This window comes from Vipera berus (assembly GCF_964194415.1).
Source record: "Vipera berus genome assembly, chromosome: 6".
NCBI lineage: Eukaryota > Metazoa > Chordata > Lepidosauria > Squamata > Viperidae > Vipera > Vipera berus.
The window spans coordinates 79,337,132-79,362,251 of record NC_138208.1 but is presented as its reverse complement, the minus strand read 5'-3'; the positions used below and the strand labels follow the sequence as shown (position 1 = coordinate 79,362,251).

The 25,120-nt window shown below is 41.6% G+C and overlaps 2 protein-coding genes across 5 annotated transcripts in view; one reads left to right on the top strand and one right to left on the bottom strand.

Moving 5' to 3' along the window:
• The window catches only part of EPS8 (EGFR pathway substrate 8, signaling adaptor), a 270,753-nt gene that overhangs the window by 150,117 nt on the left and 95,516 nt on the right, over positions 1-25,120 (top strand). Inside the window, exons 18-21 of one of the 3 annotated variants that reach the window (XR_014026992.1) lie at positions 4,623-4,836; positions 7,094-7,274; positions 8,051-8,180; positions 9,921-11,929. Coding sequence is in view for 2 of the 3 variants with exons in the window: in XM_081331801.1 (XP_081187927.1) it covers positions 4,623-4,836; positions 7,094-7,274; positions 8,051-8,180; positions 9,921-10,034 (639 nt within the window). In the remaining variant the exon portion in view is untranslated. Of the gene's footprint in view, positions 1-4,622; positions 4,837-7,093; positions 7,275-8,050; positions 8,181-9,920; positions 13,417-25,120 lie in introns of those variants that run through there. The other 2 variants (XM_081331801.1, XM_081331802.1) reach the window with 2 other exon arrangements.
• The window catches only part of PTPRO (protein tyrosine phosphatase receptor type O), a 38,500-nt gene continuing 36,389 nt past the window's right edge, over positions 23,010-25,120 (bottom strand). For both annotated transcript variants that reach the window (XM_081331816.1, XM_081331815.1), the window contains one exon: positions 23,010-23,595. The gene's annotated coding sequence lies outside the window, so the exon portion shown is untranslated. The remainder of the gene's footprint in view (positions 23,596-25,120) is intronic.

The following is a 25,120-nucleotide window of genomic DNA, read 5'->3' as shown; positions in this document are numbered from 1 at the left end:
CTGAAAGGCCACATTCTTGTTCACTTTTCTTGTCCCCTTTCTGTATCTTATCTACCTTCACCAGGAGATGTTGAGAAATTGTGGAACTGACCCAATCTTCATTTCCCAGAGAAATGTGTAGATCACACATATTAAATGATACCATTTGGATTTTTCACTTCTCAGCTTAAATTACATTTACAGTTGCGTATTCTCAGAGAAAAGGTTTCTATGAATAGAATGAAATTTAAAATACAAAACTAAGTACAGATTTTGTTTAAACTTTTTTCCATAAATGGGAAATAATGTGGAATCAGAATAGAAGAAATGGATAAGAGAGGACTCATTAAAATGATACAGGCCATAGATTGCCCTCAGTGTATAGCTCAACAAACTATCTCAGAACGTTTAAATGCTGGCTTCCTTTAATTACAATTGTAATTAGCACTTGTTCCTTTCCTCTCCAAAATACCATTGGCCATTAATGCTTCCAGTCAAATAATGCATGCCAAGTTGAGTCTTCTTTCTCTAAGACACACTACATTGTCTGATGTTCTTTGGAACCTTGCAATAAATCTCTCTTGGTGGGTCACAGTCTTCTCTTTCACACATTTACCTACATCTCCTGCCAGGACACTTCATCCACAATCCCGTGAACTGCCAAATGCCCTCTTCATTTCCGCTTTCTCAGCTGCCTGGGAAATGTGTTAGCATGAAAGCATACCCAAGGCTTATTTCCATTGGCCACAGTAGTTATAAAGACGTTGCCAGTGAAGTAGTTGTGTCAGTAGGTTTGGAACCTCAAAGGATTGGTGAAATATTGAGATGGCTGCCATGTAATTAACACCTGCTCTTTAGCCCAATCTCTTTTTTTAATTCTGTTTTAGTTTTGTACTTTTAATGAAGTTTTTAATAGAAAGTGATATTATTATTTTTTAACTTTGTTGTACACCACCCACAGACATTTGATTGTGAGATGGGTGGCTATATAAGCACAGTACAATAGATAGGTAGGTGCTCCATCACTCCATCCATCCAGTACTCCATGTCCATCACAGTGATCACAGGTTGTCCATCACTGGCAACCAATTGACCAGGATAATATAAGGTCTCCTGCCTTGGAACAGGAGCTTGGAGGAGAAGACCTCAGAGGTCCCTTCAGCCCTATCTGGAATGGATGGATGGATGGATGGATAAATTAGATGATTGATAGATAGATAGATAGATAGATGATAGATAGATAGATAGATAGATAGATAGACAGACAGACAGACAGACAGACAGACAGATCAATTCTAAGATGGGGTTGGCTCAGCAAGGAATTCTGGGAGTTGAATCCGCACCTATCTTAAAATTGTCAAGGCTGAGAAACATTGATTAAGACAGTATCCTTTTAGGCCAATCGGTAGCTTCTCTTGAGTTTCCCCCTATTTATTTATTTTTAAAAAAAACAAAGGTAATAGTAAATAAGAATTGCCAACTCTGTGGAAAAGAATACCTCCAAATCAGCTTTCATTAGACTGGCACTTTCTCTGGCTAATGGATTACAACTCCTATCATTCCCTTGCAAAGAAAGGTGGATCCAGAGTGTTACAATTTATCTCCCCCCCCCACCACCACCACCAAGAACCACAGTTTACTGTGTGTGATGCAATAGCCTTGTGGTAAAAAGAGATTTGAGAAGGGCACTTCTGTCATATTAGTTAGGACACTGTGCCCTTGACAGAGTACATGAGGCAGTGGTGACAAACGGCACAAGAGAATAAATTTGAGATCTTGTCTCTGCCACCCCCAGATTCATGCTTCTGAGGAAGCAAATTTCAATTCACAAATGTTGGTGCCTCTTAATAAAAATATGCCAGAAGGAAACAGTGCTACCAGGTTCTTCTGATTGGTTATCATTGGTGAACATCCATGAAATTCCTAAGTTATGCATCCATAACTTAGGAATACTGCATCCAGTTTTGGTCACCATGATGTAAAAAATGATGTTGAGACTCTAGAAAGAGTACAGAGAAGAGCAACAAAGATGATCAGGGGACTGGAGGCTAAAACATATAAGGAACGGTTGCTGGAATTGGGTATGTCCAGTTTAACGAAGAGAAGGACGAGGGGGGACATGATAGCAGCGTTCCAATATCTCAGGGGCTGCCCCAAAGATGAGGGAGTCAAGCTATTCTCCAAAGCGCCTGAAGGCAGGACAAGAAGCAACAGATGAAAACTAACCAAAGAGAGAAGTAACCTATAACTAAGGAGAAAATTCCTGACTGTTAGAACAATTAATCAGTGGAACAACCTGCCTCCAGAAGCAGTGAATGCTCCAACACTGGAGGTTTTTAAGCAGAGACTGGACAGCCATTTGTCTGAAAGGGTATAGGGTTTCCTGCTTATTATTATTATTATTATTATTATTATTATTATTATTATTATTATTATTATTATTATTATTATTATTATTATTATTATTATTATCTCATTCTCTTCTTGGATTAAAAAAAGAGGGAATGTCATTTCTAATTGCACATGGACTGCTTGATTCCCTTTTAAAAATCAACGCTTCTGTTCTGAATATGTTTTGATTTCAAGTGGCCCACTTTACAGTTTTTGTAAACATCTCATAATACTCCTTGGCTGGTACAAGGGCATTTTATTGCTTCAGGATGCAGTAGAGAAATACAGTGTATAGTGTTGTATTCTGTTTTAGTTCAATATACCATTAACACATTTCATTCTATTTTTGTGTCTTAGCCCAATGTGATATAGACAATATCAGTTTCGTTTTGTTTCTGGCACATGGTGATCACCGGTAATAATAAAGATACCACTATTTAAAAATTATCAAGCAATCGCCGTGATCAAGAGCTAATGAATATCACTTAACATGCCCAAAGGTTGTTTGATTTATGATAGCAGTTCTAAGTTTAGAAGTCTTTTTAGAACTTTTCTAAAGTTAAGACTAATTTGCATTGATTGACTTTGTTTCCCTCACAGCAGTTACTAGGAGAACTCTCTGAGGTAATTCAGATTGCTTGAAATGATAAATGATTTTTAAAAGACCTGGGGAAGAGTGTTAATTCAGTGTGTTGGACTTCTTGATATTTTTTTCCTGTCTCCACCCAAATCAATGTCTTGTAACTTACAATCAAACCTATCCTATTCTTATACTTCAGGGAAAGCATTGGTAGGCAGAGGATATAAAAGAAATAAGAAGTCATAAGCCAAAACCGTTCCATTCATGACATGAGTAAAAGAAAATGAATCACAGCTAAAACTAGTTTACACCAACACTAGGATCTATGACAATTTGCCATGGCCAACTCACTTCGGGAACAACTCGCCATGGCCACCTTGATGCAGGACATCTTGCTGCGGGATAAGAGTTGTACTAATATCAAAGAAATGATGGAATAGAATCATTAAAGAAAGGGTGCCAAAGGAGTAGCAGGATGAAATGTGAATGGCAAAAATTAAAATGTTTTTTTTATTTATTTTAAATAATTAAACAGATGTCCTGTAGCGAGTTGGCTGTGGTGAGTTGGCTGGGGCAAATTGTCCCATTCCGCTAAAACTATTCACTCTATCAATAGAAGAGAGTATTTGTAGCTCTGGGATGTGGGGTCCTTAGTGTTCTCGGAGCTAGGTTGTTTTCTTGCAGATTCATTACTCAACTAGGTAACATCATCAATGCTGGAAAGGAGTGGGGTTTAAATATTCTTTATCTCTGAGCATCCTAGACCAAGCTAAGCTAAGTCCAAAATTGCTAGAGATATTCCTAGAAGCCTGGCACTCAGACAAAGCAGCCATCAACAGACACATAGAGATAAACAACATCTACACACCATTCAAAAGAGATAATCAAAAGGTTAAGAGACCACAACACCTCCTGACTAGCAATCAACAACCAGATAATGCCAAGCAGTGAATAACACCCCAGTCAAGGAACTACTGACTTAGTAAACAACAGCCTAATCAAGCAACCACCAAGAACACCCCCACCAATACTGACAGGGCAAACCATTGAATATAAATAGAGGACAAACCCCACTTCCTTCTAGTGCTAATAAAGTTACCTATTTAGGCAATGAAATGTCTGCTAAAAAAACCATGCTCAGAGACCACCAAGATTTCCACACTATTCACTCCACTTCTCCATACCTTTTTATCCTACCCAGCTATTTTACATTTCACTATATCTATACTCCACTTTCTTTATGGCAATTTTCCAATTCCAGTCTTTGAGTCCTAAATGGAAGTGAACATATGAAATTGCCAAACACTTACATAATTATTCTCTATTCATGACAAAGAAATTTGATACTGTTATGTGCTTGGAGTTATAGCCTGGTTTGTTTGTAAGGACCTTTTAAATTGTCTATTCTTTCCTTTTTTCTTAAAAAAGGGGGGGGTGTTTAGGAAACTGTGGATAGAGCAGCTTGGGCTTCATGATTTCATTTCTTTGCCTTCCCTTGAAATTTGTAGAAATGAGTGTGCACCTTATTGTGTTCCTCTGGAGGGGAGTAGTTTTGGATGGTTGAAACAGCAAACCTATGCTTGAAAAAAATGCAGATTTTTTCCCCAAAAGATTTTGAATTAATTCCCTCCACCCCCACTTTGGTAAATGAATCTTCCCTTCTTTTGTACAGAAACAAAGGACGGAGTTTTCTCCAAAGCAACCAGATCCCACGCCTGCTGCTCCTTCACCACCCCAGATGCCGCTTCCGGTCCCTCTCCCTCCTTGCGTCCCGGCTCCTGTCCCCGTTCCAGTGCCAAAGGTCCCAGGGGCCATCAGCCGCCAGAGCAGCACATCAAGTGATGGTGGCCGAGATGCCCAGAGGCAAAAACTGCCACCTGTTGACCGTGAGTTTCTCTCTCCAGGTGCATCTTTGTTTCTTTCAGAATAACTGAATGACAGAATTGGAAGGCACCGTGGAGGCCTTCTAGTCCAACCCCCTGCTCAAGCAGGAAATCTTAAACCATTTCAAACAAATGGTTATCTAATCTCTTCTTAAAAACCTCCATTGTTGGAGCAGCCACAACCTCTGGAGGCAGGTCGTTCCACTGATGACAGAGAGAGAGGTCGGACAGAAAGGAAGGAAATTCCTTGTCTTTCAAACAAGTAATCTCCTCCCTCCCTCCCTCCCTCCCTTCCTCTCTCCTTCCCTCCCATTCCCTCTCTCTCCTCCCTTTCTCCCTCCCTCTCTCTCTCCTTCCTTCCCTTCCTCTCCCTCCCTCTCTCCTTTCTTCCTCCTTCCCTCTCCCTCCCTCCCTCCTTCCCCCTCTATCCCTCTTCCTCCCTCTCTCCTTCCTCCCTACCTCCCTCCCTTCTTCTCTCCTTCCTTCCTCCCTCCCTCCCCCTCCCTCCTTCCTTCCTCCCTCCCTCTCCTTCCCCCTCCCTCCCTCTTTCCTTCCTTTCTCCCTCCCTCCCTCCTTCTATAGTTGAATGTCATCCCCCCAAAATTGCTTTTTTTAAAAGTGACATTCAGAGGCTGTCTGCTTAGTTTAAAAGCCAGCTTCCTAATCCTTATAATAACTGGGAGAAAACATTATGATCTTTGCTAGGTACATGATTACTTTTTAGCAACAGAAGGAAGGCAGAAAGATTTAGTTTGTCAGTGAGTGGAAACATTTTTTTTAAAAAAATATCCCTAAACTGTTATTCCTATTTGTGGTATTTGCATGACTCCAGAACTTTGTGATCCTTCTCCTAGTCCATGGTTTCAAAATGCAAGAAACTTTGAAAATCAGAATTGTTCTTATTCCATATTCAGTAGGCAGACACGGCCGGGGCACAGGTCCTGGCACAGAGAAGAGGAGAAAATAGTTTGATTCTAGTTTCAATGTAAACATATCCAATTCTCATTTTTGAACTTAAGCATATAGCAGATCCCAACTATGCAGGCAAAGCCTAACTTAACAACACAAATCCATGTGTACAAAAATATAGAGAAAGGTACATACAAAGATGGACCTATTAGAGAAGAGTGTGCAGAAAGGCAGCATATAATAAGAGAAGATGATTGAAAAGAAATGTTCATACGGTACTCGGAGCAGTGCATGGAATAAGGCATGGAATAGAAGGCATGTGTTCCAAGATAACTGTACATGCTAATATCTGATTTTTAGTTAAAAACAAACCACAGACAGATGTGAAAACAATACAGGAAAGACTTGAGATTCAAAAACCAAGCATGATAAAGCTTGGCAGAACTTGTTCATGGTAGACAGATCTTGCAAAATGGGAATATAGATCTCTAGAGGGGGGCACATCTCTTTCCTTGTGCTCACTTATGATCAATAGGTACTCGGATCCAGAGAAAGCCTGTAGGTGAATGGTCCTCAACCTTTTCTTCACCACAGACCCCCTTTAAATACCTTTTGTGACCATGCACTACAGACCCCCAAGACTTAACTCAAGATTTCAATCAATCAATCAATTTATTATTACAGCCAAAGGCCAACACATAAATTAAACATTCAAACAAAACAAAACTAAACAACCAACACAAGAAGACATAGCAATATATTACAACCAAGGATGCAATCAATGGGTGACCAAGGTCTGCCTAGTTCTACAGACAGTACGACAAAGAACTAGCTAGCCTCAGAAAAACTGAATCACATTGACCTGGCAATAAAAATACATTGAATATAGTCCAATGCTGGACAAAAACACATAATAAAATTAATTATAAAAGATTATTAAAAAGATCTAAAATGTTTATTTGTGTTTCTGGTGAATCTCCAATGCTGATGCGCAGAATCTAGCCATCTACACTGTGATCACTGCCTACTTATCCTTAAGCAGCCACTGGAGATAAATACTTTCCGAACGACCAGGATACCTATCAATTATGGGGAGGATATGTTTTTCCCCGAATAGCTCTATAGAAGAAAACTCAAAATTTAAATCATAAAATTTCTTCAAACCTTCATGGACCCCCCCGTGACGTCATTGAACTCCCCAGTGGCCCATGGACCACAGGTTGAGAATCACTGCTGTAGATGATTCTTTTCCTTTGGATTGATCTGACGCTGTCTGTCATGGAGTGTTGAATGTGAATCATTGACTTAAACTGCCAATGTCTTCCAGTTCTCTTGCTTTGCCCCTTCCCAGGAAGGAAATCTCAAATGGAGGAAGTTCAAGATGAACTCATTCACCGCCTCACCATCGGTCGGAGTGCTGCCCAAAAGAAGTTCCAAGTGCCACGCTCCAGTGCCCCCATAGTCAACATCAACTACGAATCTTCTCCAGAAGACATTAAAGTTTGGCTACAGGCCAAAGGATTCAACTCAGTGTAAGTCCAAAGGCATAACCAGCTGTTTTGAATTAACCACAGCTTCAAACAGCTGTATGTATGCTTAGACAAATGACTTTGGACCTGAGCGGTATAATGTGAAAATGATTTCGTGTTGAGTTACATGAATGTGTAATTACAATGTTTCCCAATATGATTGGGAAGTTATTGCCATGTAGGAGAAGACCAGGCTGAGCCTGAGGGAGGGGTCAAGTACATCATCAATCATGAGTCCCTGCACGCCCACAAGAGATCTAAGTCCAGCCCACTTTGAATGTCCTCTCTTATCTCCTGCTCATTTCCCTTGACAGTTAGTAGTTCAGATTCTTGTTGAGAGATTAAGTTTGAAATAAATCTTTATACTCATTTGAATTTGAACTGCCTGAAATTGATGATCTCCCCAGTGCTTGACATTCCATTTATTTAGGGGTTTTTAATTTATTTCTTCGTCAAACAAAAATTACAAATTTGAACAAACAAAATGAAAAAAACTAAAATGTGACGGGGATGATAGACACATTAGTGCGCTTACACACACACCCTGAGGAACCTCTTAGATATGAGATGAGTTTCACCTGAGGTCTAGATGCTGTTGGATTCCAATTTTTATCATTCCCAATTAGCGTGGTTAGTTAAGCCATGAAATAAGGAATTATAGCTCAATAGCAACTGAAAGGTCACAGTGTCCTTCCTTTGCCTGCTTCTGTTGACTAATTAGCATCTGTTCTCTCAGATGTAAAAGGGGCATTGCTCATACATTATTATTACTCATTCAGGACCGTGAACAGCCTTGGAGTTTTGACTGGTGCACAACTGTTTTCCCTCAACAAAGATGAACTTAAATCTGTGTGTCCAGAAGGCGCTCGAGTCTACAGCCAAATTACTGTTCAGAAGGCGACACTAGAGGTACGTCCTGAACAAGTTGTTCATCTACCATGCTGTAGCTACAGGACGTGGTCACCCCATGCAAAGAAGTGTTCCTGGAGGAAAGTTCACTCTTGACAGAGAGATGGACAGCATATAATTTTAATAAATAAACAAAGGAGGGAATTTGCCTGCCTAAGACCAGGAGCAAGAAGCTATTGCATCAGGAGACCCATCATTTTTGTTGGCCTTTAAAGGCTCTCTAGATCAGGGCTTTTCAACCAGTGGTACGGGTACCACCTGTGGTACATTGGCACCTGGCAGGTGGTACGCGACCATCCTAGAAAAGTGGTAGCGGGGGAGGGGAATGAGCTGAACCGGTAGCAGCACCGCACAAGCCTGAGCGAGAGATGGCTGGAGCTGCAGGGCTGTCGGGGCTCAGCGGAAGTGCCAGGATCAGTGCCAGGCTCCAGCTGGAGTCGGCACTGATCCTGGTGCTTCTGCTGAGCCCAGAAAAAGCTCCGATCAGCTGGAATGTTGCAGCATCTCCAGGGTCTTGTGATTTACATTCAGATGCTTGGCAACCGATTCATATTTATGACGGTCACAGTGTCCCAGGGTCATGTGAAGTGACCCAAACCTGCTGCAACCACCCAGCAGATGGGGGGAATAAAAACCAAACATATCCCCACCCCACCCCCGCTGCCAATCCTCAACAGAAATGGTCATAACAATGAAAATCTTGGAGAGGAGGAAGAGCATCGCCAGGTGGGCAGGCAGGTGTCTTGCTCGGCTGTGGCTTGGGGGGGCACTTTTTTCAGTGCCATTGTAACCTCGAACAGTCACTAAGTGAACTGTTGTAAGTTGGGGACTACCTATCCTTCATCACTTTTTTCCTTTTTTTTTTTGGTCATCAAGTTTTTGACACCTTGCTAGGCGACTGGTGGTACTCGGATGTTGCCATATCCTAAATGTGGTACAACGGGTGAAAAGGTTGAAAAGCCCTGTTCTAGATAAAGTACTAGTGTTACTGATGGGGCCAAGATTTTCCTTTCAGTTTTTTCAGGGGAGGGGTAAAAGTAGGTGAGTTAAGTCTTGGAGAGACACTCGTGTTACCCCAAGAGAGCACTCACTTTTAGAAGTCTTGGGGATTTTAAAGCTACCTCCATCTTTTGCAGATATTAAGGCAACTCTTTTTTTATACTGAACCATCCCCTTCAAAGGCTGAAAACATGAGGTGGTCTGGGGGTGCTTTGGAGACAGCAAGCCCACAGTCGACAGATGTTGATTTTTAGCCTATGTCATAATAGTAAACTATGGTTTAGTGTTGCATCCCAATCAGCCCATTGAGTCATACATGTGACTATCATATTTTTTGCTTGAGAGGTTGAGTAAAATTAACTTTCCAGGTTTTGTGTCTGTGGAGATTCTCAATCGTCCAGGTCATGGTTGTCCCAAAGGTGCTTTTCCAAAAGGCAACTGGATGTTCTTGTTTTTTTTCTTCAAACGTGTTTTGCTTCCCATCCAAGAAGCTTTTCCAGTTCAACTGAAGAAGCTTCTTGGATGAGAAGCAAAACATTTTCGAAGGAAAAAAAAACCCCAAGAACGTCCGGTTGCCTTTTGGAAAAGCACCTTTGGGATTTCCAGGTTTTATATTGTATACTGGATTTGACTCAGAAAAGCATCTTTCTGCAATATCTATCTATCTATCTATCTATCTATCTATCTATCTATCTATCTATCTATCTATCTATCTATCTATCTATTTGTCTATACCTGCAGAATTCCAGCGGAAGTTCAGAACTGCAAGAGATCATGAAAAGACGGAAAGAGAAACTCAACGCAGCTGCCACCGATTCAGGAGTCGAATCTTTCGATGAGAGCAGTGGTCACTAATAGACTCGCCTGCAAATGTTTTGTGGTTATTGTCAAGGGGGGGGGGGAACCCATTGTTCTTGGCATTGTTCCATCATGCTTTGTTTTAGGAAGCCATGAGTGGGAAATGTCGGGGGATTGTCTCTATTTATGTAGCTAGGATATCATGACATTAAGGGAGCATGCAGTTGGGAGCCAAGAGGAAAAACGCAATTGCTGTTTTGCCTCTCCCTTGACAGGAAAAAAATATATATAGAGAGAAGAATATTCCCTGGAGGAATTCTTTAACCAGTCCTCCGGAGAGAATGTCATGCTTTGCTCATCTTTTTTCCCACAGCCTAGCAAAGTCACATTGCAATATTTTGAGTTGTCCTCAGACTGAGGCATCTGACGAAATGTGTTGAAATCTGCAGTCTAACAAAGTCCAAAAAAGGCATGACCCAGCCAGCGTTGATTCCCTTGTCCAGGCCCCATTGATTTCAACAGAAAAGTGAAATCGATACCTACATTTCCGCCATTGAAATCGAGAGGACCTCAAAGGATTTTATTATGTCACAACATTCCTTTTATTCATGCCATCCATACGGTTTGCCATAATTATGGACCGCGGCTTTCCTCATCCACCGAGCACTTAAGATTTCCACATTTATTTAGAAGTTCCCAGATGAATGATATATTTTTTAATTATATGCTCAATGACCACGCTAATCTTACAAGCACAGATTAAACTCTTCTAACGGCATCACATCATGATTTCTTAATGGAAGTGTACATAGCAATGTAATTTATTCTGCATTTCAATTATTTGTCTGTTTTCCTTTGGGGGGGAGGGATAAGTACGAATCAATGAAAACACTAATACAATAAACAATAGCACAAATTTTAAAAAAGCAGGGGCATTTAGATCTTATTTTGATATCCATATGGTAGTTCACAGTATTATTTCTTAATAGTATTGCATTTTTTTCATTTAAAAAAAATCTTTCACTTCACCACGCGAAAAGGAAAGGGAAAAAAAGGGGGAAGGTGTTTATAAACGTTTTAAAAAATGCTACAAAATTACATCTTGATTTCCAATTTAAATCTTTTTTTAAAAAAAAATATAGCCAAAACATTCCAGTAAACACACGAGTAGATATATATTTTTTTCTGTGCAAAACGTTCTCTTCTGTCACATGGCACATCAAGGGAAAATAAGAAAAAAATGTGTTCTTTGACCAACCTAGATGAGATGTATTGATTTTCATGGTGCCTTTTTTTAATGACTCCTCAAAGTCTGCAATAAACTGATGTACGTGAAGTGGTTTGCATTGTCTGTTATGAGAAAGAGGATGCAAGCTTTTCCTTTGTGCTCCAAAGAACAGGTTTTTTTTAAAAAAAAATCAGTTGAGAGTGATGGAATCGTCTCAAGGTAGCTCTACCGCTTCGCAAGAGTTTGAAAACTGCTTTCTACTTCGTACAGAATCTTCCCACTTCTCAGTTCAGAAGATTCTTTTTTTAATTTTCCCTCTAATGTGCCAGCTCTGTATCTGCTAGAAATCAGTGTTTCTCTAACTTAGAATAGCGTAGAGATGGAAGGGATCTTAGAGGTCTTCTAGTCCAACCCTCTGCTCAAGCAGAAGACCTTATAACATTTCAGACAAGTGGCAGCTCAGTCTCTTCTTAAAACCTCCAGTGATGAAGGCAAGCCCACAACTTCTAAAGGCAAGTGGTTTACTGGTTAATTGTCCTCACTGTTAGAAATTTTCTCCTTAATTGCAGATTGATTCTCTCCTTGATTAGTTTCCATCCATTGTTTCTTGTCCTGCCCTCTGGTGCTTTGGAAAATAAGTTGACCCCCTCTTCTTTGTGGCAGCCCCTCAAATACTGGAAGACTGCTTTCATGACACCCCTAGTCCTTCTTTTCTCTAGACTAGGTATAGGTAAAGGTTCCCCTGCACATGCGTGCTAGTCGTTTCCGACTCTAGGGGCCGGTGCTCATCTCCGTTTCAAAGCCGAAGAGCCAGCGCTTGTTCGAGGACATCTCCGTGGTCATGTGGCCAGCATGACTAGACGCCAAAGGCGCACGGAACGCTGTTACCTTTTCACCGTAGTGGTCCCTATTTTTCTACTTGCATTTTTACGTGCTTTCGAACTGCTAGGTTGGCAGAAGCTGGGACGAGTAACAGGTGCTCACTCTGTTACGCGGCACTCGGGATTCAACCCGCCAAACTGCCGATCTTCTGATCAACAAGCTCAGCATCCTAACCCACTGAGCCACCGCATCCCTAGACTAGCCATACCTACTGTAGTTTCTGCAACCGTTCATGTTTTAATCTCCAGGCCTTTAATCATCTTAGTTGCTCTTCTCTCCCCTTTTTCCAAAGTCTCAACATCTTTTTTGTAATGTGGTAACCAAAACTGGATGCCGTATTACAGGTGTGGTCTTACTAAGGATTTATAAAGCAGTACTAATCCTTCACGTGATTTTGACTCTATGCCTCTGTTTATACAACCAAGAATTGTATTACTGCTGGCTCGTATTTAAATGATCGTCCACTAGGAATTCAAGGTCCGTCTCCCAGTTACTCATTTTGAGCCAGGTTTTGCCTAATCTGTACTTGTACCTTTGGTTTTTCCTGCCTAAGTGTAAAACCTTGCTTTTCTCCACATTAAATTTCATTTTGTTGGGCCCATTGTTCAAGTCTATCAAGATCCTTTTGGATCCTGAGGTTATACTTAGCAACTTTATTTAAATAAATAAATTTTAATTAATAAATAAATTTAAATAAATAAATAAATAAATAAAATAAAATAAAATAAACTCCCAGAATTCCCCAGATAGCATGCTGGCTGGGGAAATTTGAGAGCTGAAGGCCCCACATCTTAGCATTGCCAAGTTGGAGAAACACTGTGCTAGAGGCTTTTGAGAGGACTTGGGAAACACTTGACACTCCAATTCTTGAACTCAGTGCCCTGTTTCAAACTCAAAACAGTTATTTTACGTTTGAGCTGGATTAACCTTGCCTTAGTGATGAGGTCAACTCATTCTGTATCGTTCTGAACTGAGCTTCAAATAGTCTTTATTTTAAGCTGAAAATGGAGCAGTTTCAAACCCAACACACCTCCATATTCATTAGAACCAGCCCTTGCAGAAGAAAAGACGTTGAGGTGGTGATGAGATTGAAAAAGACATGGACAAAATAAGGGATTGAAGGGGTAATCAGCTTGTAAATATCTTATTGAAAGAGGGTCAGAAGTCACTTATGTATGTCTTGAATTTTGTTTTGGTTTCTTTTGTATATATTGCAGTTTTCTTTCTTCCTTACTCTTTTCTTCTTTCCCTCCTTTTTTGCTATTTCTTTAGATTTAGATTTCTTTAGCTGTCTTTTATCATAAAAAATTCTTAATAAATAAAAATGTCTTTTAAAAATAGTGATCTTGACTCCCCAAGTCCTTGCCCCTTTGCATATGATATTAACACACATATAAAATTGCACAGTTACAATGGCAGTCTTGATTCTTCGTATCTCCCCAATTTTGCAGACAACCTTGTCATATCCACATTGGAGCAATTCCAGTAAGTCAGAGCAACCTGCTTCAATTCAGAAAATGTTGGTGTACTTCTAATTATTTAGATGTGATCCTCCAGTTATGCTGGTACATTATACATTTCCATCAAGATTCAACTAAGTACTTGCACCAGATTATTTGAAGGTTCATCTTTTCCCAGCTACATCTACCCAACTCACCTGAGTGGAGAGGCAGGGTATGTTATGGGTCCCCCCTCCTAAGGAAGTCAATCTAGTGGGACCAAGAAGAAGGGCCTTCTCTGTGGTGGCTCCCTCCCTGTGGAACATCATCCCTGTGGAAATATTGGCCCCTCACATTGATACTCTTTCGAAAAACCCTGAAGATATGGTTTTGCCACAAGGCCTGGTGGTCTCAGGGTGATATGAAGCGCCTCCAGTGGTTTGTTTGATTGTTGCCACTAGGGAGATGGGAGTTTATTGGGTTTTGTATATGGATAGTATAAGCCACCCAGAATCATCATGAGTTTAGTTTTAGTTTAGTTTAGTTTTATTAAATTTTTATACCGCCCTTCTCCCGAGGGACTCAGGGCGGTGAACAGGGCATATAATAAAAATACAAAACTACAAAAGTTAAAATAGAATTAAATTAATGCCCAAGATAAAACTATAAAATATACAAATATTTAAAACCCAAATTAACTCCCCATCAGGCCAGGCCAGCTTGTTCAAACAGGTGGGTCTTTAACCCGCGTCGGAAGGAGCGGAGATCCGGTGCCATCCGGAGCTCCACCGGCAGTTGATTCCACAAAGCCGGGGCGCCCACAGAGAAGGCCCTCCCCCTGGGGGCCACCAGCCGGCATTCTCTGACTGGAGGCACCCTGAGGAGGCCCTCTCTGTGGGAACGCACAGGGCGGAGGGGAGTTGACGCCGGCAGCAGGTGGTCCCCGAGGTATTCCGGACCCATGCCATGTAGGGACTTAAAAACCATCACTAAGACCTTGAACCTCACCCGGAAGACAACTGGTAACCAATGTAGCTCGCGGAGCAAAGGTGTAACATGGGAGTACCGGGAAACTCCCAAGACAACTCTCGCGGCCGCATTCTGTACCAGTTGGAGCCTCCGAGTGGTCTTCAAGGGAAGCCCCATGTAGAGAGCATTACAGTAGTCAAGGCGAGAGGTCACGAGCGCATGAGTGACCGTACAAAGGGCATCCCGGTCCAGATAGGGCCGCAACTGGCGCACCAGGCGAACCTGGGCGAAAGCCCCCCTAGTCACAGCTGCTACATGATCTTCCAAAGTAAGTCGTGAATCTAGGAGGACTCCCAAGTTGCGAGCCCTATCCACGGGGGGTAACAGCTCACCCCCCATAGAAAGAGATGGAACATTTTGAATGTCCCGGGATGCCGGAATGTACAGCCACTCAGTCTTGTCCGGGTTGAGTTGAAGTCTGTTCCTCCCCATCCAGACCCGAACCGCCTCCAGGCAACGGGACATCACAGCGAGGGCATCACTGGGGTGGTTTGGGGTAGAAATAAAAAGTTGGGTATCATCAGCATATTGATGATACCCAACTCCAAAACCACGAATGATCTCACCCAGCGGTTTCATGTAGATGTTGAACAGGAGAGGCGAGAGAACCGACCCCTGAGGAACTCCACAAACGAGAGACCTAGGGGCCGATCTCTGCCCCCCTGCCAACACCGACTGCGAACGTCCCAGGAGATAGGAGGAGAACCACCGAAGAACTGTGCCTCCCACTCCCAATCCCCTGAGACGCCGCAGCAGGATACCATGGTCGATGGTATCGAAAGCCGCTGAGAGGTCTAATAGGACTAGGACAGAGGAACATCCCCTATCCCGAGCCCTCCAGAGATCATTCACCAGAGCGACCAATGCCGTCTCCGTGCTGTACCCGGGCCTGAAACCCGATTGGTACGGATCCAGATAATCCGCTTCATCCAGGACCAGAGGAAGCTGATGCGCCACCACACTCTCAACAACCTTCGCAAGAAAGCGAAGGTTGGAGACTGGACGAAAGTTGTTCAACACAGCTGGGTCCAAGGCAGGCTTCTTGAGGAGGGGTCTCACCACCGCCTCCTTCAAGACGGTGGGGAAATTACCCTCACTCAAAGAAGCAGATATCACCGCCTGGAACCAGCCTCGTGTCCTCTCCCTAGCTGCATAAACCAGCCAGGAAGGGCACGGGTCCAATAAACATGTGGTGGAGCTCAGCCTCCCCATAATCCTGTCCACTTCATCAGGGGTCACAGAATCAAACTCCTCCCAGATAACATTGACAAGACCGCCCGTGTCCTGATCGTCAGACTCTGCCCAGCTGGAGTCCAAACCGGTCCGAATCCGAGCGATTTTATCCGACAGATGCTGACCAAACTCCTCGGCACGACCCTGTAAGGGATCCCCCCTCACCTCCTGATTAAGAAGTGAGCGAGTCACCCTAAACAGGGCGGCTGGGAAGCCATATAATTTTTTTACTGAATAAATTAAAAACAAAATACATAATATTTAAGGGTTTGACTCTTATGGGGTTAATTTTACACCATTCTGAGACTTTTCCCATGTCGAAGAAAGAATTATTCAAGTGTTTCCCAACTTGTGAAGATGTTAGCTCCCACAATTCTCAACACTGGTCCTGGCAAATAAGAATTGTGGGAACTACTCCATGAATGTGAGAATGCTAAACTCTTCAATGAAGAACCAGCTTTATCATTAAATGGAGCATCAGATTCCCCATCTGGTGCCAGTATCAACAGACTGGACCCGAGAGATTGCCTCCCTTTCAAGACAAATCTGAAATAAGAAAAGCCAGTTATATATTCCCATATCTCATCTGGAAGAAATCAGGTTAGCTGATGCAAGGAACAAAATGCTCATTTTGGAGAAAACCGTGAAATGGACACAATTGTGTCCCCACTTCCATGTCTGTGAGAATGCTGACAATATCCAGTTTATATACAATGCAATGAAGAAACTATAATGAACTTTGTAGTTCAAAGCAAGCTTTGTACCCTGGTGCCTAACCTGTGGCGGGCCTCATGTTGGCATATGACCTATTACTGATGGATTCCCAATATAAGATTCACTCCATAATTGTGTTATATTTTTTCCATGATTTTTTTCACAGCTCTTTGAAAGTGCTAGCTGTTCTCTTTATTCCACAAAGCCTCAATTGTTCTGTCTCTTCTCCCTTTTCCTCATTATTCAACCATACTCTCCAAATAAAGAGCAACGACTTTGATAGGGCTTGAGTAGATTTTGGCAAAGATACCGAATTTCTCATACATTTAATTGATTTGTCATTTTTTTTCTTCTATCTGAAAAGCTGAGACTCTCTTATGGGTGTTTTTCACAATACTGTGAAGTGTATGCAGTTTTACTGTTCCAAAAATATACCAAACCAGATGCACAGAAAATAATTTTTGTGTTGCCTCAATTCTTTTGTCTCTTTCCTTTGTTTCAGCATCTATCTGTGCACCTGCTAAGGATATGTTTTTTAGTGTTGTGTTCATTCCAAAGGAATGCAGCATGGACAACACATCTATGTTGCATTTATGTTTCAAAACAGTCCTGGGGAAATCTGCTTGGACAGCTAGTTTTCTATAAGTGGATGAGTACTAATTATGCAAAAACCTGGGAGTAGAAAATCCTACATTTCAAACATGAATTTCTTTTGAACCATGGAAAGAATCCAGTATGAACATTCACAAATTCAGCAAAAGCAGATGGAGTTAAGTGAAGCTATACAGTATGGTCAGGCAGATTGTGAGTTGATGCTGTTATAGCGGGGAAAACAAGTTTAGTGCTCTCTAAAGACATGGCTAGATAAGCTCCTATAAAGTTTGGTCTACTGCCTGTTAATCACAGATAAAGGCAGATATTTGCCACAGTTCTTACCTATCTTGGCTTTCACATTATGGTGAGAATCTCAGCCATAGTGTTGAAAAGTTGTTACGATCTTTTTATACGTTCTGTGCCAAGGTTCACACTTTGCTTTTAAGCCATAATGTGCTTTGTGTTTTATTTGCATTAAAAAACTTGTTCACTCCTGGTTTTAAAGAGCCTCTGGCAATATGGCTCAAAGGGTCTTCACACAGCTTCAACCTATGCATATATTGTGCCCACTCCTTATTGGGAAAATTTGCTCACGGTCACTCACAGCTTAGTCACTTCCTGTATGGATTACCATTAAGGCCTCTACATGGTGCTGCCCTTGTTCACGACATGGAAGCTTTGTCTGGTCCAGAACACAGCACTGTAAGTAATTATGGTTGTATCCCAGAATGCCCACATAGCGCTTATTCTCCGTGAATTGAGCTGGTTATCAATGCACTTCTAAATACAATTTCTTACCTATAAAGCCCTTCATGGATCTCTAATTAGATCTGCCCATCCAGTAAGATCTAATGGCATGCTTTGGGTCCTGTTGCTTTAGCAGTTACCCAGAAAGATACAGGAATAATGTCTTCTCTGTTGCTGGTCCTAACCTCTGGAACATCATCCCCTCTGAGATTTAGTTAATCCCAATCCTGCCTGCCTCTTTTCGCCAAGCAGTGGTTCTGCGATTGATACGATCTGTTGAATGAGCTTTTTCTCAGCCTTTCTGTGTTTCTACAAGTTTTATTTTATTTTGCACTGTGAGTTTATTATAGTGATGGCAGGCAGGCTAGGGTAGAGAACTAGCAAAATGAGAACAAAACCAGGATGTAGCAACCTGAGTAGATCCTCCTTGGAGGTCTCGCATCGAAACAATCTCCCAGTCCACTCTATATGCTTACCTTAATGAAGCATTTTCTATGGGTCCCACCATGGAGGATTTGCCATCAGTGATCAGCTTGAGTCCATATAGGTGGGGTTCACAAACAGTCATTTGAGTAAAGCTCAAATCTTGGGGACTACATAGACACATCCATAGTTTTCCTAGCAACAATACGGAAGTGGTTTTCACTTATCCTTTTTTTTTTCATTTCCTGGTCTAGCTATACCTTGGGATTTTGTACTTAGCCACTTAGACCTTTTGAGATCAGCCAAGCAGCTGATGAGTAATAAAAGTTGCATAGAATGACAGATGGAATCAGTTGCCAGTTTATAAACCAAACTGTTTTGAGGAATTTTGGTGCTTGCTAAGTTTGGATGCCTCATAAACCCATCAGTATGAGAGTTACAACAGGTTTTTGCACCTCCACTAACTCATATCTTGACTCCATCTGCCATTGTCCTTGGGAGATACCCAGTTTTTCATGGTCCCAATCAAGCTGCATACACTGCTGTTTCCTTAAGGTGATCTTGGCAATGTCTTTCTTGTTAACAGTTTAGAGGTATATTTTTAGATTCAGAACTTTAATGCCATTGCTTTATCTGTTGTGTTTTTAATGCTATGCTTTAATATAGCTTTTATATCTGTATGGCTGCATTTTGTAGGCTGCATGGAACAGTTAAGGGAATGTGTGGCAAATTAAGTTTCTAAATAAGTATGTAGACCAGTACTTATTCCCCCAAGAGTGTTTCTAATTTCCCGCTTGCACAAATTAAATACAAATCAGTTTTGTAGAGACAATAAGGCTTCTCTGTTTTGAAGCATTTCTTGACGGCAAGCAGTGCCACCCCCGTTGAAATTCTCCAGCTTGGTTTTGGAGTTTCAGGCATTCTATGATGGTGCTAAGGTAACCTTAACACAGGAATTTGAGGAACAAAATGTTCATGGACAGGCAGAGGTTATATATCCTCCAGTCTCGCCTGCTTTGCATGTAGTTACATGGGCTAGTCTAGCATACAGAAAGTGGTTTGATATATTGCTGGTTTCGATTATTTAGCTGGCTCTCTTATCCATGGGGTGATTGCTACCCATGTGCTTCTTGGTAACTTTGCAACTAGAGGACTCATTGAGAAGGCATTTTACTTCTGCTGTGATTGCCAAACTGAATGGTGATTGAGTTGGGGTTGTTATGATTTATGCGTCATGTTATCACCTTCGGGCCCTGCCCAAATTAGATTAGTAGTCTATGAAAATATGATCCCTTGCACTTGTTTCCACACACTTAAAGCCTCCAATGACACACATGGACTATTCCTCTTTCAAAGATACTGGCACTGAATAGCAGTTGTTCCAAGGACATGACTGCAGTTTATGCACAAGATTAAAACACACGTAGTTCACATGACATGCTGGGGTCAATCAAGAGTGTGTGATGTGTATTCATCTACATGTTGTTCAATTCCAGTCTCTGGATATCCTGATCAATGTTAGAGCCTAATGGGGCACTGCGTACGTGCATCTTTGATTCAGTGTTGACTCCTGCAGACTGCCCGGGCAAATCCCTGCAGTTTTCTTGGCAAGATTTCTGAAATGGTTTGTCCTAGGCTCCTTTCTAGGACTGAGAGAGAGTGGCTGGCCCAAGATCACCCGTCTGGCTTAGTGTCTAAGGCAGGACTGGAAATCACAATCTCCTGGTTTCTATCCTAATGCCTTAACCACTAGATCCAGCTGGCTATCAATAGGGTGTTACTCTCTAGCAAAACTTGTACAACTACAGAAAGCTACTCACCCGTGGGCTGAATGGCAACAACCCCAGTATTAGCAAAAGGAAGGTCCATTTAAAAGAAATCTTCAAGCTGATGAACTACCCACAAAGACTGTATCCAGGCTAAACTCACTGCATGAGCTGCCCAAGGTGGCCTTAGGAGAGTGCAAGAGGTAATTGTCATAGTCATGGAGGTAGCTACTAACTTGGGTTGCTTTAAAAAAGGGTTGATGAATTCACAGAAGATTAAATCCCCCAAGAGCCATCGAAAGCTCCTTGCAAATACTTGATTGGGAGCAGTCTCCCATCAAATACTTGGTGAAGGAAACAATAGTGGGGGAAGTATGTTATACCAAAACAAGGTAATATCACCACTGCCAGAAAGGAATGGGATTTGCTGTTATTTTTATATATTGTTGACTTGCCTTGTCAATATTGGTGAGAGTGGTCTTGGTTCCTTGATTGGGCTGTTGTTTACTGTTAGCTTGTTTGTCTGCATTGCTGGTTCCTTGACTGAAGTATTGTTTATTGATTATTGGTCTAGTACTGATGTTTAATTTCTGCTCATATGGGTGTTGATTGCTAGTAAGGAGCCGTTTTGGTCTTTTTGTTTCCTTTTTGGCTTTTTAATTGTCTCTTTTGAGTGGTAGCTAGATGTTGTTTATCTCTATGTGCCTGTCGATGGCTGATATATCTGAGTGACAGGCTTCCTGGAATTCTCTACCGTTTTGTTTTTTTACTTAGATTGATCTAGGACAGGGCTTTTCAACCAGTGGTACGGGTACCACCTGTGGTACATTGGCACCTGGCAGGTGGTATGCGACCATCCTAGAAAAGTAGCAGGGGAGGGGAATGAGCTGAACCAGTGGCAGCAGCGCACAAGCCTGAGTGAGAGATGGCTGGAGCTGCAGGGCTGTCAGGGCTCAGTGGAAGTGCCAAGTTCAGCACTTCTTCGGGGCTGTCAGGGGTCAGCGGAAGTGCCAGGATCAGCGCCAGGCTCCATCTGGAGCTCGGCGCTGATCCTGGCATTTCTGCTGAGCCCAGAAGAAGCGCCGATCAGCTGGAATGTTGCAGTATCTCCAGGGTCTTATGATTTACATTCAGATGCTTGGCAACTGATTCATATTTATGACGGTCACAGTGTCCCAGGGTCATGTGAAGTGACCACCCAGCAGACGGGGGGGAATAAAAACCAAACACACCCCCACCCCACCCCCGCCGCCAACAATGAAAACCTCGGACAGGAGGAAGAGCGCCGCCGGGTGGGCAGGCAGGTATCTTGCTCGGCTGTGGCTTGGGGGGCACTTTTTTCAGTGTCATTGTAACTTCGAACAGTCACTAAGCAAACTGTACCTGTACTTCATCACTTTTTTTCCTTTTGGGGGGGGTCATCAAATTTTTGACACCTTGCTAGGCGACTGGTGGTACTCGGATGTTGCCATATCCTAAAAGTGGTACAATGGGTGGAAAGGTTGAAAAGCCCTGCTCTAGGATGCTTGCAGTTTCCCAGTTGAAACCATGGCTGAGTCTGTATATGCTGTGAAATTAGGGACTTTTCATCATGTCTTCTGACTGCTAGTTAGTGTTCATGGATACCTTCCTCTAGTCTTCTGCCTGTTTGTCCTACAAAGTGGCTCTTACAGTCCTTATATGTTGTAGATGACTCCTGTTATTTCTTCTGGGGCTAGAATAAATAGAACCAATCAAGGAACTGCAATATAGACAATCTAACAGTAAACAACAGCCTAATCAAGGAACCACCAAGATCACTCCCATCCACACTGACAAGGCAAGCCACTAGTATATAGAAATAAGAGCAAACCCGACTCCCTTTTAACAGTGATGATGTTACCTAGTTTGGTAATAAAACATCTGCAAGAAAACCACAAAGAGCACCAATGACTGCACAGTTTGACCCTGAGCTACAAATATTGCCTTCTATCAAAAAGTATATTATAGTTTGTGACCCTTTTGAAGAGTATATGGAAGCGTGTGCCAATTTTCAGAGGTTGTATAGGAACCCAGGGGCTCATCTTATGCAAATAAATTCAGAATGTTTCATGAGTAAATAGGGATTTCAGATCAAGTCATTTCCATCCTAGTCCAATGCTTTAACATGGCGCCCTGAAACAACGCAAGTGTACTTTTGCTTCTGTCATATAAATCCAGCACATCCCTTCTTGGCATATTTAATGTTCTTTCCCGTAGATCCAGTACTTGTTTCAGAAGTTTTCAATGAAATGGAAGTTAAACCAAAGCGCAGAAAGCAGAAGGTCACATCAAAAAACACCACCAATGCCTTCGCTGATAGCACTCATATAGCACAACAAAACGACACATGGAATTGATACAAAAACCAAAGAAAAGGGGAGAGCGAACCCCAGAACTAGTCACACTAACTTTTCCAGGAGAAAATTTATGCCCTGCAATAAACTGAAGCCTGGCACTTGGTAGTAACTGTTGAATGAAGCAATCATTTGCATGCACCAAGCATGCCAAAAGAAATCCTTGTATCTTTTGACCTTTTTCAGCCTGTTGGCACCATCAAGTTGCATCCTGCATGGCACCTTATCTCTCTGCCCCAAATGACAAGCATCTTTTTTTTTTTACACAGAAGTGAACAGAACCAAACAAATGGAAAATGTCTATGCAGCAAAGATGGATCCCAACAACTAAAAATCAGTACACCCATGGTGCTCATCCCTCAAGTGAATCCTACCTAGTAGCACATTGTGCCTATCCATAGCTCCACTCTGAATCTAAGTGCACAGGAATTTCTCTCCCCATTTGGCTGTATAGGCAAAAGAACACTTTGATTCAGGGTGCCCAAATCTCTGTGAAAGGATAACTGTGACCTTTGACCCTTTAAGAAGTTGCAGTTAATGCTGAAATCTGTTCCTTCACCTTCTAGCTTTCGATCAGGCTAGTCTTGATTTTCCTTGCTGGAGAGTCCTGCCAAGGATGTTGTGTCAGTAGCAACGTTTCAGCTTTTCTTCCAGCTTCTACAACCTTCCTTCCTTGCTAATGAGTTATTATCTCAATGCTAACCCTGTCTGTTCCTGTGTTTCATAGAGTCCGTGTTGCTCCATAGATGTACATGGAGAAAGCCCGCAGCAGTTTGGACTGAATCTGGAATATTGCACATTCGGTAACCTTTTAAGCTTAACCTGTGCATTAAATTTAAAAATATTAAACAAATTTGTTTCAGAAACAACATAAAATGATCCAGAGCACATTACATTTATGCACATTATTAGATTGTCCCTTTGAGCTGTCACCCCGAGTTGAGTTTGGTCCAGTTATTAACTTTAAAAAAATTGATCAAGAGTCCAAACAAGACACTGCAGGTTCCTTAAGGCTATGTTTCCCCAGAACTTCTGGATGTAAAATATACTTTTTTTTCATTTGTCCATGTACTGCAAAGCAGCTCTTGTCCATGGCAAATCAGAAAGCAGTTAACAAAAACAAAAAAAAGAAGGGGGAGAGAATTAAAATCGGAAGCCAAGGAAGATGGATGTATTTTACAGCTTCATCTGCAAGAAAGAGAAAGAAAAATAAGAACTAATAGTAATAATTTGGTCCCCTTTGGAAGAACAATACCTTCATAACTCTGATGATGATGTTGATAGATCATCCACCTGTTGTCATTAAACAATAATACAATTCAGTGGAGTCATCTCAATCTCGACAACTTAAAGAATGTGTGGAACTGAATTCCCAGAATTCCTTAGACAGCCATACTGGCTAGGGAATTTTGGCAACTGAAGTCCACACATCTTTAAGTTGCCATAATTGAGAAATACTGCCTTAGATAAACCAACACTTTTGTAAAAGAGTCTTGAATGTAAAGTATCCTTTGATATAGCCACAATGCACATAGATGCCTTTACATATTTTCTTTTCCCGGAAAGCTAACTTTCACTCAGCAAACCTGTTGCTGCCAGAGTTTTACAAATATAGAAAGCCTCTGATTCTGAATGCTCCAACAGTCAGATTTTAACCTTTTAAACACACATACCTATTTGCATATTACATGCTCTCAAGCTACATATTCACATCTTTCCATGACCTGATGGAGTTAGATCCTTTATTCACCCATTATTTGTCTTCACTGACTGCATCACGCTGTATGACTGGATTAGTTATATTTATATTGAATTATTTCATATGTTTTTTATTGTCATGAATTTGACAGGACATCAAAATGCTTTCTGTCTGGATGCCTCTCTTTTTTTATTTGTTTTAGCGTTGCAGAAATATACCAGTCTTCAGGAGACAAAACAGCCCTGGGGGACAATCATGTTCAGTAGCCTTGGAAAGCTAGATGACTTTTAAAGGAAGGATCAGGTAGGAGACCAGGCAGAATGGAGAGGCTTGACCTCTGAATATGGAGCATCTCCCCTTTGCAAATGTATACTGCAAGTCTCTGTGGAATCAATCAATCAAAATCAACCAACCAACCACTACATTGTTTCCCCCCCCCCCTTCAGAAAGGAACTCAGAGCATTGTATTGGTTTTATATCTACTTTAATTTACTTTTTGTTTTGATCTCCATGTTAATTATTTTAAGCTACTAGGAAAAAAAAGTCAAATAAACTTGAGCCTTTCAAGTTCCCAGTTTGCCAGTATCGTGAACAGAAGCTTGAACAGTTCTAAATGGCGCTCTACAAGGTATGTCCTTAAGCCCCTGAATGAAAGGAATTATATCCATCCAATCAATCAATCAGTCTGATCAGTAAAAGGTGAATAGGCAAGAAAGTTGGATTGGATCCCTTTTCTACCCATTTTAATGAAACGGGATCAACTTTCCAACCTGACCTTTGGAAGTATTTATTTACGTATCTATTTTGTAGATATTCTAATTATGTTACAGTCCCGTTGCTTTTGAATTTACTTTCAAAGCATTCTGTTTATCTCTCTTGGACAGGATATAAACAAATAGCACAAGATAAGCTTAAGCTCTTTAAATCACAACTGATCATAAGGCTGAATCAAAGTCCATTCAGGTGGACATTTATAGGCTTGTCCATCATATGGCTCCCTCTGCTGGTGACCAT